The 12,500-nt window shown below is 43.7% G+C and overlaps 1 protein-coding gene across 1 annotated transcript in view; it reads left to right on the forward strand.

Annotated features, from left to right (window-relative positions):
- Nucleotides 1-12,500, forward strand: part of chrna6 (cholinergic receptor, nicotinic, alpha 6) — a 24,282-nt gene that overhangs the window by 9,939 nt on the left and 1,843 nt on the right. Inside the window, exons 2-5 of the mRNA XM_077017605.1 lie at nucleotides 610-749; nucleotides 6,394-6,438; nucleotides 8,116-8,225; nucleotides 8,686-9,760. Coding sequence (XP_076873720.1) covers nucleotides 610-749; nucleotides 6,394-6,438; nucleotides 8,116-8,225; nucleotides 8,686-9,760 — 1,370 coding nt within the window. The remainder of the gene's footprint in view (nucleotides 1-609; nucleotides 750-6,393; nucleotides 6,439-8,115; nucleotides 8,226-8,685; nucleotides 9,761-12,500) is intronic.

A 12,500-nucleotide genomic window follows, 5' to 3' on the forward strand; every position in this document is an offset into this window, starting at 1 on the left:
TCTTAATAGGTATTTACAATGTAAATGCACCAGTTCATGCAAACACTATTTTTTGTTTGTTTACTCGTAAGTTTACAGCATCCAGACGTCACCTGCCCTTTTTTCAAAAGCAGGTTGTTCATTAAGGAGTCCACAGCAAACGACTGTGTAACTAAGGAGACGTTAGCAGTCTGTCTTCTTCTGTCTTCTCCATGAGAGCGCTGTGGTAGACCAGAGTAACAGCACTACAGCAGCTCTGTCTCATCACGGATCTTGCACCGCGACTCGGACTGCCGTCTAGATCAAATGAAGATGTCACATGACCTGTGACACGTTTCCGTGGTGTTTCTCTCTGCACACATCCAGTGTAATATGTATGAATCCAACACGTGCAGTTCTGCTATACGTTGTGCATATATACAGCAATGCCACTTTCATTAGAGCACACACTACATGTAGTTTTACAGTGCTAAACTCTCCACGTGTGTGTGTGTGTGTGTGCGTGTTTATGTGTGTGTTTGTGTTTGTGTGTGTGCCTGTGTGTGTGTGTGTGCGTGTGCCTGTGCGTGTGTGTGTGTGTGCGTGTGTGTTTGTGCCTGTGTGTGTGTGTGTGTGTGTGTGTGTGTGTAGAGTGTGTATCATCTAAGGGAGAGGACAGACTGTTTCGCCGCTTGTTCCGGAGGTATAATCAGTTCATCCGGCCGGTGGAGAACGTGTCGGACCCGGTGACGGTGGAGTTTGAGGTCTCCATCTCTCAGCTCGTCAAAGTGGTAAGAGCTATTTTGGCGTGCCTGCCTTGCTAACCCCGCCCACTCACCGCCCAGTCTCCACCCACTCTCACCAAGGCAGCCTAATTGCTTTTAAATTCGCGTTGTTTACATGAGCTTCCTGTTTACGTCCTTGCACTTCCCCTCATGGCTGGAGGCGTCGCGCCCCACATATGGCGTCTGTGGCTGCAGTCATCAACTGAAAAAGAATTCATAACCAAACACTAAATATGTCACTTTGATTTGAAATTTAATGAGGATTTGTTTTACTGCATGCAATAAAAGCTGGATCTCCAATATCGTTTACCTACTGAGGCTGTAAATAGCTTCAAATTAAACTGGACATTGTACACTTTATGATGCTCTATTGAAGGCCATTTGAAGGGCTACAATCAATCAATCAATCAAAGTTTATTTGTATAGCGCTTTTCACAACACATGTTGTCACAAAGCGCCTTACAGGATTTAAAAGGTTAACAATACTACGGGTCCAGAACCCTAATGAGCAAGCCAAGGGCGACAGTGGCGAGGAAAAACTCCCTAAGATAGTGGGGAATAGGAAGAAACCTCGGGAGAACCAAGACTCAAAAGGGAACCCATCCTCCATTGGGCGGCCCGTTAACACACAGATTACACAAAATACAGACAAATACACAAGTCACACACAAATCACACAATCAGACTAAGTAAAGGTAAAAATGAAAGTTCTGGGTTATGATATTGTCACTGTAAATGTCTGTTGATGCCAGGCTTTCATTCCGTGTCGGAGCAGCGATGCTGGTATTGTAGGCTCCGACTGCAATGTTACTCTCCAGGTGAACCTCGGAGAAAAGATACGAGATGTAGTAAATATGTAACAGATTAATCAAAGGCCAAACTAAACAGATGAGTCTTTAATCGAGTTTTAAACATTGAGACTGTGTCTGAGTCCCGAATAGAGGCAGGAAGATTATTCCACAATTGTGGAGCTTTAAAAGAAAAGGCTCTTCCACCTGCTGTGATCTTTTTGATCCTAGGAACAGTTAATAACCCTGCGTCCTGCGAGCGAAGTGAACGCGCTGGGTTATATTGTTCAATAAGTTCACTAAGATAGTCTGGAGCTAAGCCATGCAGCGTTTTATATGTTAATAAAAGTATTTTATAGTCAATACGGAATCTAATTGGCAGCCAGTGTAATGACGATAGTACGGGACTAATGTGATCAAACTTTTTAGTTTTTGTTAAAACTCGTGCTGCTGCGTTCTGAACCAGCTGGAGTTTGTTTATCGATTTACCAGAACATCCAGCTAGGAGACTGTTGCAATAATCTAAACGAGAGGATATGAATGCATGGATTAGTTTTTCTGCATCACTAATATTTAATATGTTTCTAATTTTGGCAATGTTGCGCAAGTGAAAGAACGCTACCCTAGTTATATTATTAATATGTGTATCGAACGAGAGATCTGGGTCTATTGTGACGCCCAAGTTCTTTACCTCTGCGCTGGGGGTTATAGTAAAAGAATGTAGATTCAATGCTGCATTATGTATCTTGTCTCTCGCAGCCCTAGACCCAACTATTATCAATTCTGTTTTATCGGCATTTAGTGCTAGAAAGTTACATGCCATCCAATGTTTTATCTCTTCTACACATTTCTCAATCTTACTGTTTGCGCCTAAATCATCGGGTTTTGCCGATAAATATAGCTGAGTGTCGTCTGCGTAGGAATGGAAACTGATGTCATGCTTATGCATAATTTCGCCTAAGGGTAACATGTACAGTGTGAATAGAAGTGGTCCTAGGACTGTCCCTTGTGGGACACCATATTTAACCTGCACAGATTTAGAGGTTTTATTATTAACACTTACACATTGGAAGCGGTCAGTTAAATATGATCTAAACCAGGAGAGTGCGACTCCTTTAATACCTACTGTGTTTTCTAGTCTATCCAGCAAAATGTTGTGGTCTACAGTATCAAAAGCTGCACTAAGATCCAACAGTATAAGGAACGAGACGAGCCCATTATCGGCCGATATTAGTAGATCATTCACTACCCTGAGTAAAGCTGTTTCAGTGCTGTGGTTTGGTCTAAATCCTGATTGGAACTTTTCATGGATACTATTTGATTGGAGATAGTGGTTTAACTGATTGGAAACTGCTTTTTCTAAAATTTTAGAGATAAATGGGAGATTAGAAATGGGTCTATAGTTGGCTAAAATCTGCGGATCGAGATTCTGTTTTTTAATCAAGGGTCTAATTACGGCGCATTTTAATTGTTTGGGCATGTAACCTAGGTTAAGGGAGGAGTTAATCATATTAAGTAAGGGCCCTGCAGTGGCTGGGAGTAGGTCTTTAAATAGACGGGTTGGAACTGGGTCAAATATACATGATGTAGGCTTAGACGAATTAATCAATGTTGTGAGCTCTTTTTGCGATATAGGATTGAAGATATTTAGCTCAGTAATATTTTTGGATGCATTGTTACTAATAGCTGAACTACTGGGGTTGGATTGGAGGTTAGGCTGCGATGTATTATGACTCTGTAGTCGGATATTATCTATTTTATTATTGAAAAAGTTTAAAAATTCATCGCTAGTGTGTGTAAGTGCTGTGTTAGAACTAGTGTCGTTGATATTTCTTGTTAGTTTAGATACCGTCGCGAAGAGAAATCTAGGGTTATTCTTGTTGTTTTCTATTAGTGTCGAATAGTATGCGGCTCTAGCTTTTATTAGGGCATGTTTATATTTGACTATGGCGTCTTTCCATGTGATTCTAAACACTTCTAGTGAGGTGGATTTCCATTTTCGCTCCGCTGCTCGAGCTGCCTGTTTTAGAAGACGAGTGTGTTCGTCATACCATGGTGATAGCTTTTTCTCCCTAATTAATTTTGTTTTAATTGGAGCTACACTGTCTAAGGTATTGCTGAGTGTGGAATAAAACTGTTGTGTTGCCTGTTCCAATTCATTGGGCTGCAGTGGCATAGTGTTCGGTAGCTCTGGCAGTAAGTTTATAAATGTTGCTGCAGTGTCGGATGTAATAGTGCGCGTGGTTTTTGTATGGCGCATCTGATGTACATTGTATAAAGTCATTTCATATATTAGTAAGAAATGATCTGAAATGGCGTCATTTTGGGGGATGACTGCCAGATGTTCTATGTTTAATCCGTAAGTAAGTATTAAGTCTAAGGTGTGTTTACAGCGGTGGGTAGGCCCTGTCACATTTTGGGCTATACCTACTGAATCTAGTATGGAGTCGAACGCAATTTTCAGTGGGTCTGATTCATTTTCATAATGAATGTTGAAATCACCCACAATTACAAATCTCTCGATGGTTAAGACTAGTTCCGAAAGAAACTCAGCAAATTCCTGAAGAAATTCTGAGTAGGGACCCGGCGGTCGATAGATGGTCACTAATTTAAGCTTTGTTTTATTGCCTATACGATTATTGCCTATTTCACCTATCAAAGCCTCGAATGAGTTAATAGAGGTGGTTGGTTTTACAGTAAAACCTATGTCTGTGTCATATATTGTGGCTACTCCACCTCCACGCCCTGTGATACGGGGCTGATGAACATAACTGTATCCAGGAGGAGCTGCTTCATTAAAACTTACATATTCGCCTACTCTAGCCCATGTTTCTGTTAAACAGAGTGCGTTTAGTCTGTTATCTGAGATTATTTCGTTTACTATCACAGCTTTTGATGCAAGTGATCTAATGTTTAAAAGTCCTAGCCTTAGCTTAATATTGCTGCTCACTTCATGTTGATTATTTAATTTAATTTTAATTAGATTTTTAAAACATATCGCCCTGTTATTCTTATACCTGCCACGGCTAACAGACACAGTCTCAATGGTTTGGTAGTTAGGGAAGTAAGTTCTACTTAGCTGATTTGCGTGGTTTGTTGTGGCTGGTCAGGCCCGACGTAGCACGTCCTCGATGTTCCTGGAGAGGACTGCCGAGCCTACAAGACTCTGATATAAGCCCATGACAACTGACATAAACATACAGCGCCTGTCCAGGGTCTGAACACATGTACCATCTTTAAAGTTTCTGCAAAATGTTAAAAGTGGAAAAGCACAAACGTGACTTTGCCGAGATAAACAGATATTGACCATCTTCGATTTTAGATTCATTCTTACTCTGATGACAGTTATGTGCGATCTTGGTGTTCTCTGATCACACTAGGCCATCAGCCTCCAAGTCTTCCTCACACATGCAGAGCATCTGTAGGTTTAGGAGCACATCTAAAAGAACACTGTTTGCTGATGGTGCATGAAAAATCATGTGTTTCGAATATTCATCAAATTATAATAGAATAAATTTGAATATTCATCAAATTATAATAAAATCCCTTAATTACTATTAAAATCACACATTCGATCAGGTGTGTCCAATCATTTGACTGGTAATTTACATAAACATTCATAACAACCACCAGTTGTCATAAGACCTCATTTTAAAACCTTTGATGTCAAGTTGACTGCAGCATCAGCTGATTTAATATATTTGGTGACATCAAGATGTGTCATGACACTGTGAAATGGCAAAGGATGTTAGAACAACAGACTTTGCAGCTCAGCAAATTTCTAACTTGTCAGTTTTTTAACTTGTCGTATGTGTCATAACAAATCACACAAAAAAACACTGTGCAAGTGATATTTTAGTGAAGTTAGTGAGCATGACTATGGGAATGAGTCAGACGTGCAGTGAGAGACCCTCTCCGTGTCCCAAGGGTTTTCCAGCACTTCCCCCTGGATCCACAGCGGGTGAACTGTAAAAGCAAGGAGAAGGAAGAGGAGGAGGAGGAGAGGAGGGGTTTGAAGGAGGGAGAAGGATGAAGAAGTCGAGTGAAGCGGAGAGCTTGTTTCGGCCCCTCTTACATCAGCTGTACAATCTTCAGAAGCCACATGGCGAGCAACGAGCAATGCAGAAATCCTGGACGCCAGAGTGTCCGTCACCTTCCGTCACCTTCTGTCACCTTCCGTCACCTTCCGTCACCTTTGCCATTTCCTGTGGGTTCTCGGAAACTTGCCGTGTTTTTTTTTTCCGCCTCTCATTTTCCGCCGCCTCACTATAGGTTTTTTCCCCCAACCGTCATCATCAGATCAGAGGGAGCGGCGGAACTGACACGTCTGCTCTCTCACGGTTAAGTGGTGCACTCAGGCCGCCCCGGGCGCCAGACGGCTCTCTCCTACGCTGCGGTGGAGCTGACGGGCTCTGATTGGGCAGATTGGGACACGCTTACTGAGGGGCGGAGTCTTTGAGTATGGTGCTGCTGGCTGATCCTTGGGTTTTAATATACTGTTATTATGGGCTTTATAGTACTGAGGGTTTTTCTGATGATGAGTGATGTTTGAAATACAAGCACAGCATGGGAACAGCCTCATGGATATGACTCATGGATATGACTCATGGATATGACTCAGACAAATGACTCAGAGAAATGACTCAGAGAAATGACTCGTAGAAATGACTTGGAGACATGACTGACATGTTTTAATATGTTGCTTTATATGAAAAGAACATGCAGTTCAAAGGTCGTTCAGGTTCTGTTTCTTACAGTACTGAGGAGGTTTATATGGTTTTTGTTTGTTGGAAAATATTAAATTATTATTAGAATATTATTCTTTATAAATTGAGATTTTTCTTTTTTATCTCTTTCCACAGGATGAAGTCAATCAGATTATGGAAACCAACCTGTGGTTGAGACATGTGAGTGATGTCTTCAGTATGGAATATGATGTGTGTGTGTGTGTGTGTGTGTGTGTGTGTGTGTGTGTGTGTGTGTGTGTGTGTGTGTAGGTGAGGTATGTAGAGAGAGAAAGCAGTACAGGCAGGAATTTATGGAGGAGAGAGAGAGACTGACAATTGATTGACATGAAATAAGGAAGATGAACGAATGACTAATGTGTGTGCGTGTGTGTGTTCGTGCGTGTGCGCGTTTGTGTGTGTGCAGGGGAAATAACAGCTAAAGAAGTAATTTTGCACCACACAGCATTATATTGTGGGGGAGGGGTCTGTGGGGAATATTCCTAGATAATTAGGTGAAGCGTCAATATGATGTCATAAAGGAAGTGCATAATGGGTTTGTTTGGCACTAAAGGTGGTTCATCTGGACTGAACTAAAGGTGGTTAATTTGGACTGAACTAAAGGCGGTTAATTTGTACTGAACTGAAGGTGGTTAATTTGGACTGAACTGAAGGTGGTTAATTTGGACTGAACTGAAGGTGGTTAATTTGGACTGAACTAAAGGCGGTTCATTTGGACTGAGAACAGCACTGCACTAGTATTTTTCATTTATTACACTAATCTAAATTTCCGTTTAATTAACTGACATAACCATATCCACTTAGATTTCAGAGCTGTGTGTGTGTGTGTGTGTGTGTGTGTGTGTGTGTGTGTGCATCCGTATGTTACAGAACTGATTTAAGTATCTGTGAAGTGAATTGTAGTTTTGGCAGTGTTTGTGTGCTTGTGTGTGTGTGTGTGTGTGTGTGTGTGTGTGTGTGTGTGTGTGTGTGTGTGTATGTGTATGCATATCCACCCTGCAGTGTAGGGTAATTACAATATGCAGTGCCTGATGGTGGAATTAGCATGAAATGACACACACACACACATGCGCACGCGCACTCAGACAGACAGACAGATACTCACACACACACACTCACACTCACACACTCACACACAGTATTGCTTTCTGTCACAGCTGTAAACATTCTTACGGGTCCTTATTTCCACACGCAGTCTTTCCCTCATGATTTCCCCCTCACAGCAGTCAGCGGTGTAGCGTATGGGTGCAGCATGAGGGGGGGGGGGGGGGGGGGGGGGGGGGTTCTCGCAGTCATCTGGCGTGAGTGGATCATGTGGTGATGAAGATGACTGACTGCATGGGACTGGCGTGCAGAGACGTGGCGTGTTGTTACATGTAAAAGATTCATAGCAGGGCGATGAGCTGTGACTCACTCAGAGAAAAGCAGAGAGAAAGAAACAGAAGAAGAAAGAGAAAGAGAGAGAGAGACTGAGAGGCTGAGAAAGACAGTCCCATCCAAATCCTCTGTGAGGTTCATGTGGAGTGACTCTGAGTCACACCGAGAGGAATCTTCTGTGGGCTCACTCAGTGGCTGGCCCTCCAGTCATAAGCAAATCCCCAAATAAACAAATATATATTATGTTTATCACACAACAGCATTGAGATTGGGGAGAATGTTCTGGAAAGGTCACTATACAAAGCCTGCATATTTATCGTATACATTTAGTGGTATGACACTAATATGAAAATTGATAATATATAGCATGAGCAGGTCAATTGATTCATGTAATGTTGTTTCTGAGTAGCCATAGTGTGTGTAAATGAATCTCTGTGCTCATGGTGGATCGTGTTGTTGTAGATATGGAATGACTACAAACTCAGATGGCTGCCGGCTGAGTTTGATGGCATTGAGTTCATCAGAGTTCCGTCCAATAAGATCTGGAGGCCTGACATTGTGCTGTACAACAAGTGAGTCCCACAGTGCAACACCACTAGAGTCTTCTAGAGTCTTCCGCTGATCATTCACCTGTGTGCTGTGATCAGAACACCCTCAGAACACTCAGAACATGTTTAGAACGCTCAGAACGCCTACAGGACACTCAGAACATCTATAGAACACTCAGAACACCTACAGGAGACTCGGAACATCTATAGAACACCCACAGAACACTCAGAACATCTATAGAACACTCAGAACACCTACAGAAGACTCGAAACATCTATAGAACACTCATCACAACTAGAGAACACTCAGAACACCCACAGAACACTCAGAACACCTACAGAAGACTCAGAACACCCACAGAAGACTCAGAATACCTGCAGAACAATATAGTGATAAAATTGCAAAATAATCACAATATTTTTGTTCATATCATACCACCTCTGTGTAAAATAAACCTATTTACGTCTTCCCAACCCACCCCAGCGCTGTAGGTGACTTCTTAGTGGAAGATAAGACCAAAGCTCTGTTGAAGTACGATGGTACCATCACGTGGGTTCCTCCTGCCATCTTTAAGTCCTCTTGCCCCATGGACATCACTTACTTCCCGTTCGACTACCAAAACTGCTCCATGAAGTTCGGCTCGTGGACATATGACAAGGCCAAGATTGACCTGGTGCTGATTGGCTCCAAGGTCAACCTCAAGGACTTCTGGGAGAGTGGGGAGTGGGTGATTATTGACGCTCCAGGCTACAAGCATGACATCAAGTACAATTGCTGTGAGGAGATCTACCCAGACATCACCTACAGCTTCTACATCCGCCGTCTGCCTCTGTTCTACACCATCAACCTCATCATCCCGTGTCTGCTCATCTCCTTCCTGACCGTCCTGGTCTTCTACCTGCCGTCGGACTGCGGCGAAAAAGTCACGCTCTGCATCTCCGTGCTGCTCTCGCTCACCGTCTTCCTGCTGGTCATCACCGAAACCATCCCGTCCACGTCGCTGGTCATCCCCCTCATCGGCGAGTACCTGCTCTTCACCATGATCTTCGTCACGCTCTCCATCGTCATCACCGTGTTTGTGCTCAACGTGCACTACCGCACGCCCACCACGCATAGCATGCCGGGTTGGGTCCGTGCCGTCTTCCTCCGGACCTTGCCCCGCGTCATGCTGATGCGCCGCCCCCTTGACCAATCGGAGGCTTCGGGCAAGGGGGGCGTGGCTGAGAGCGGGGGCTCGTTCGGGATGGGGACCGGTGGGGGTGGAGTCAGAGGAGGAGAAGGGAAGAAAAAGAGCAGCAGTTGCAGTTTCCAGCAGGGGGCGATGAAGTGCCTGGAGTTTGAGGGGAGAGGCCCGACAGAGGGGAAGAAAGCGGCCTGTCCGTGCCATCCGATGAAGGAGGGGCCCGAGGTGGATTGTGGGAAAGTGAGTCGCCAGCTGAGTCCGCAGGGGATAAACACGGTGGTGGCATTTTCGGTTGTGTCGCCAGAGATCAAACAGGCCATTGAGAGTGTCAAGTACATCGCGGAGAACATGAGGAGCCGAAACAAAGCTAAAGAGGTACAGATGATCACACACACACACACACACACACACACACACACACACACACACACACACTCACATAGTGTACATAGATACTCACACTCCCCCCTCACTGTTGCCCAACTTTATTCATATTCTCTCTTTAATCATTCTGTTTTTTTCTTTCATGTTACTGCCTTGTTTTTTCTGTTGCTCTCTCTCATACACAAACACAAGCATACACACACACACACACACACACACACACACACACACACACACACACACACACAGTTATGAATACTGAAAAGACTGGCCTAAACATATTAGAGTGTTCATTAGAGTGTTCATTTGAGTGTTCATGTCATGATGATTAGTTTGTGGATTTGCAGGGTGATGGGTAATGTGCACTGCAGTAGGTTCCTGGCAGTGTACAGATCTGCAAAACAGCTCAAAGAAAACCATGGAGCTTGCAGCACACTGTGTGTTAACACTAGCAGTTTTAAATATGAATTTTTTAATATGTGTCTCTTTACTGCTTCACTGGCTATGAACTATCGCAGCGTTGCCCTAAACAAGCTAACTTTAATTTTCGTGAACATCGCAAACATTTCATGACCACACGGCTACGTCTGCCATTGCAATTAACAACCAATAACGTGAAACTTTTCAGGACATGAACATTGTGATGACCTAAATGGTTAATATAAAGTTAACTATTGAAACTCGCTCACTTTGAATTCTGTGAACTGAGCTGCATGGCTGTGTTAGATTGGTTTCAGGTGCTCTGTGAAATTAATTGCATTCTAGCTTTTGGTTGTCAGTAATGTGTTTCTGGTCATTCCCAAAAAATCTCCAACCACAACCAAATTATTCTTTTTTACTCATGTGACAGCAAATCTGTTGCTCCGCCCACCCTTGCTGACCCATAATAATGGCTGCGGTACTTTCGGGACATTCGGTACCACAGATTCATAAACACTGGACGAGATGGTATTACTATCTATTGTGCCATTAGATGTTAAGTCACATGAGTTTCCTTGATGGTAAGAGAGGTGTGGGGATTGTCTCTGTCAATTTAGGACACATCATCAATAGTGTTCCTTTGAATCAGGGTGTTTCGGCCTTTCAACACTAGACACCCTCATCAAAGGTGAACAGCTACAGGGTGATCAAGCCCGAGCTTGTGTCCCATACCCAATCACAAGTCCATGGGACTATATGCACCACAGGGGCGTCCACTCTCCTGATTCAGGCTTGGAACTGACTGCATACCTTGGTCCCTCAACTCCTGGGTTTGGAGAAAGGGTGTGGGGTGGCTATTCATTAGTGATTGGGTCCAGTAGTTTTCTGAGCCCAGCAGGGCTCATTCCGCTTCACCCAGATCCAACGGCTGCTTCTTTTGGCTGCTTCAGCCATGGATTTGATTGCCTGTCGCAGTGCCTGTCCTTGGATATCAAGGTCTTTTAAAAACCTGATGGTAGAAGTGGCCACAAAACCTCGGCATCCTAATTCCACAGGGTAGACTTGCACATTCCACCCTCGTTGTCTTGCGTCTGCAGCCATCTCTGTGTATCGCAGCCTCTTGCGCTCGTAGGCCTCTACTGTTGAGTCCTCCCATGGGACAATAAGGTCAATGATGTTGACAGCTTTGAGTGAGGGAGACCAGAGTACCAAGTCTGGTCTGAGTGTTGTAGCTGATATCTCTGGTGGGAAGATCAGTTGCTGGCCAATGTCAACAAGCATCTTCCAATCCTGAGCCAGGGCTAACTTTCCAAGTTTTGGCTTGGTTGGGTGGTTTTTGGGCTATAGCTGTCCCTCTCGAATAAATGTTCGAGATTGGATGGAGTTGGATACTGTCCTAGGTGAGGAGTTGATGTTGGATCTCCTCATCTCCAGAGCTGCTGCCAAACTTTTGAGGACCTGGTTGTGCCTCCAGGTGTAGCGCCCCTGTGTGAGGCTGGTCTTACACCCGGTCAAGATATGCCTAAGAGTTGCACAGGTTGGGTCTTCCCCATACCAGTCCTGGAGGTTTTTCGGAGATGGTAACACATCGTATGTGGCTCTGATAATGAAGCTTATGGTGCTTGTCTCCATTTCCCAGAGCTGCCTTCAGCTTAGTGCTCTCCTCTCTAGTCCTTCCCACCTAATTCATTGTCCCTGTTTGACAAGAGACACAGCCTTTGCATTTCTTCCAGCCTCCTCCTGATGGCGTACCTCTTCTACCACCATTCTCCTCCTCTCTGAAGTTGAGGCCTTCCGCCAAGATGGTTTAGAAAGTACCGTCACATTTTCAGAATTTTGTTACCAACTTAGTAGCACTTTATGGGTTACATTCAGTAACGTAGTCTTTTAAAAGATGCAACACAGATCAGATATTCAGAGCACACTGACCCACGTGAAGCTCCTTTGCTGGATCGTAGATCCTCAAACTTCTCCTCTGGGTTCCTGTTAGTCGATTTCTTCAACATTCTTCAACTAAGGTTTGCATAGAATGTTCAAGCTGTCCCAAGCTGACAAAAACAAAATCAACCATTTTGTATTGAAACATTTCTGTTTACATTGTTGTTTACATCCTTATTTCTCAATGCCTTAAATAATTATTTACCTGTGATTACGTCATTATTATTGACATGCCCACTGAGCTGGTAGTGAGTCAGTTCTTTATAGTCATATCTACATAAAGATCCATAGTCCATATATTAATATACCAGTACACCTGAACATAATGTAGATATCAAGGTTTGTCATTTATACAGCCACTGTGTCTTTAAAT

This window comes from Brachyhypopomus gauderio, chromosome 1 (assembly GCF_052324685.1).
Source record: "Brachyhypopomus gauderio isolate BG-103 chromosome 1, BGAUD_0.2, whole genome shotgun sequence".
Classification (NCBI taxonomy): Eukaryota; Metazoa; Chordata; class Actinopteri; order Gymnotiformes; family Hypopomidae; genus Brachyhypopomus; species Brachyhypopomus gauderio.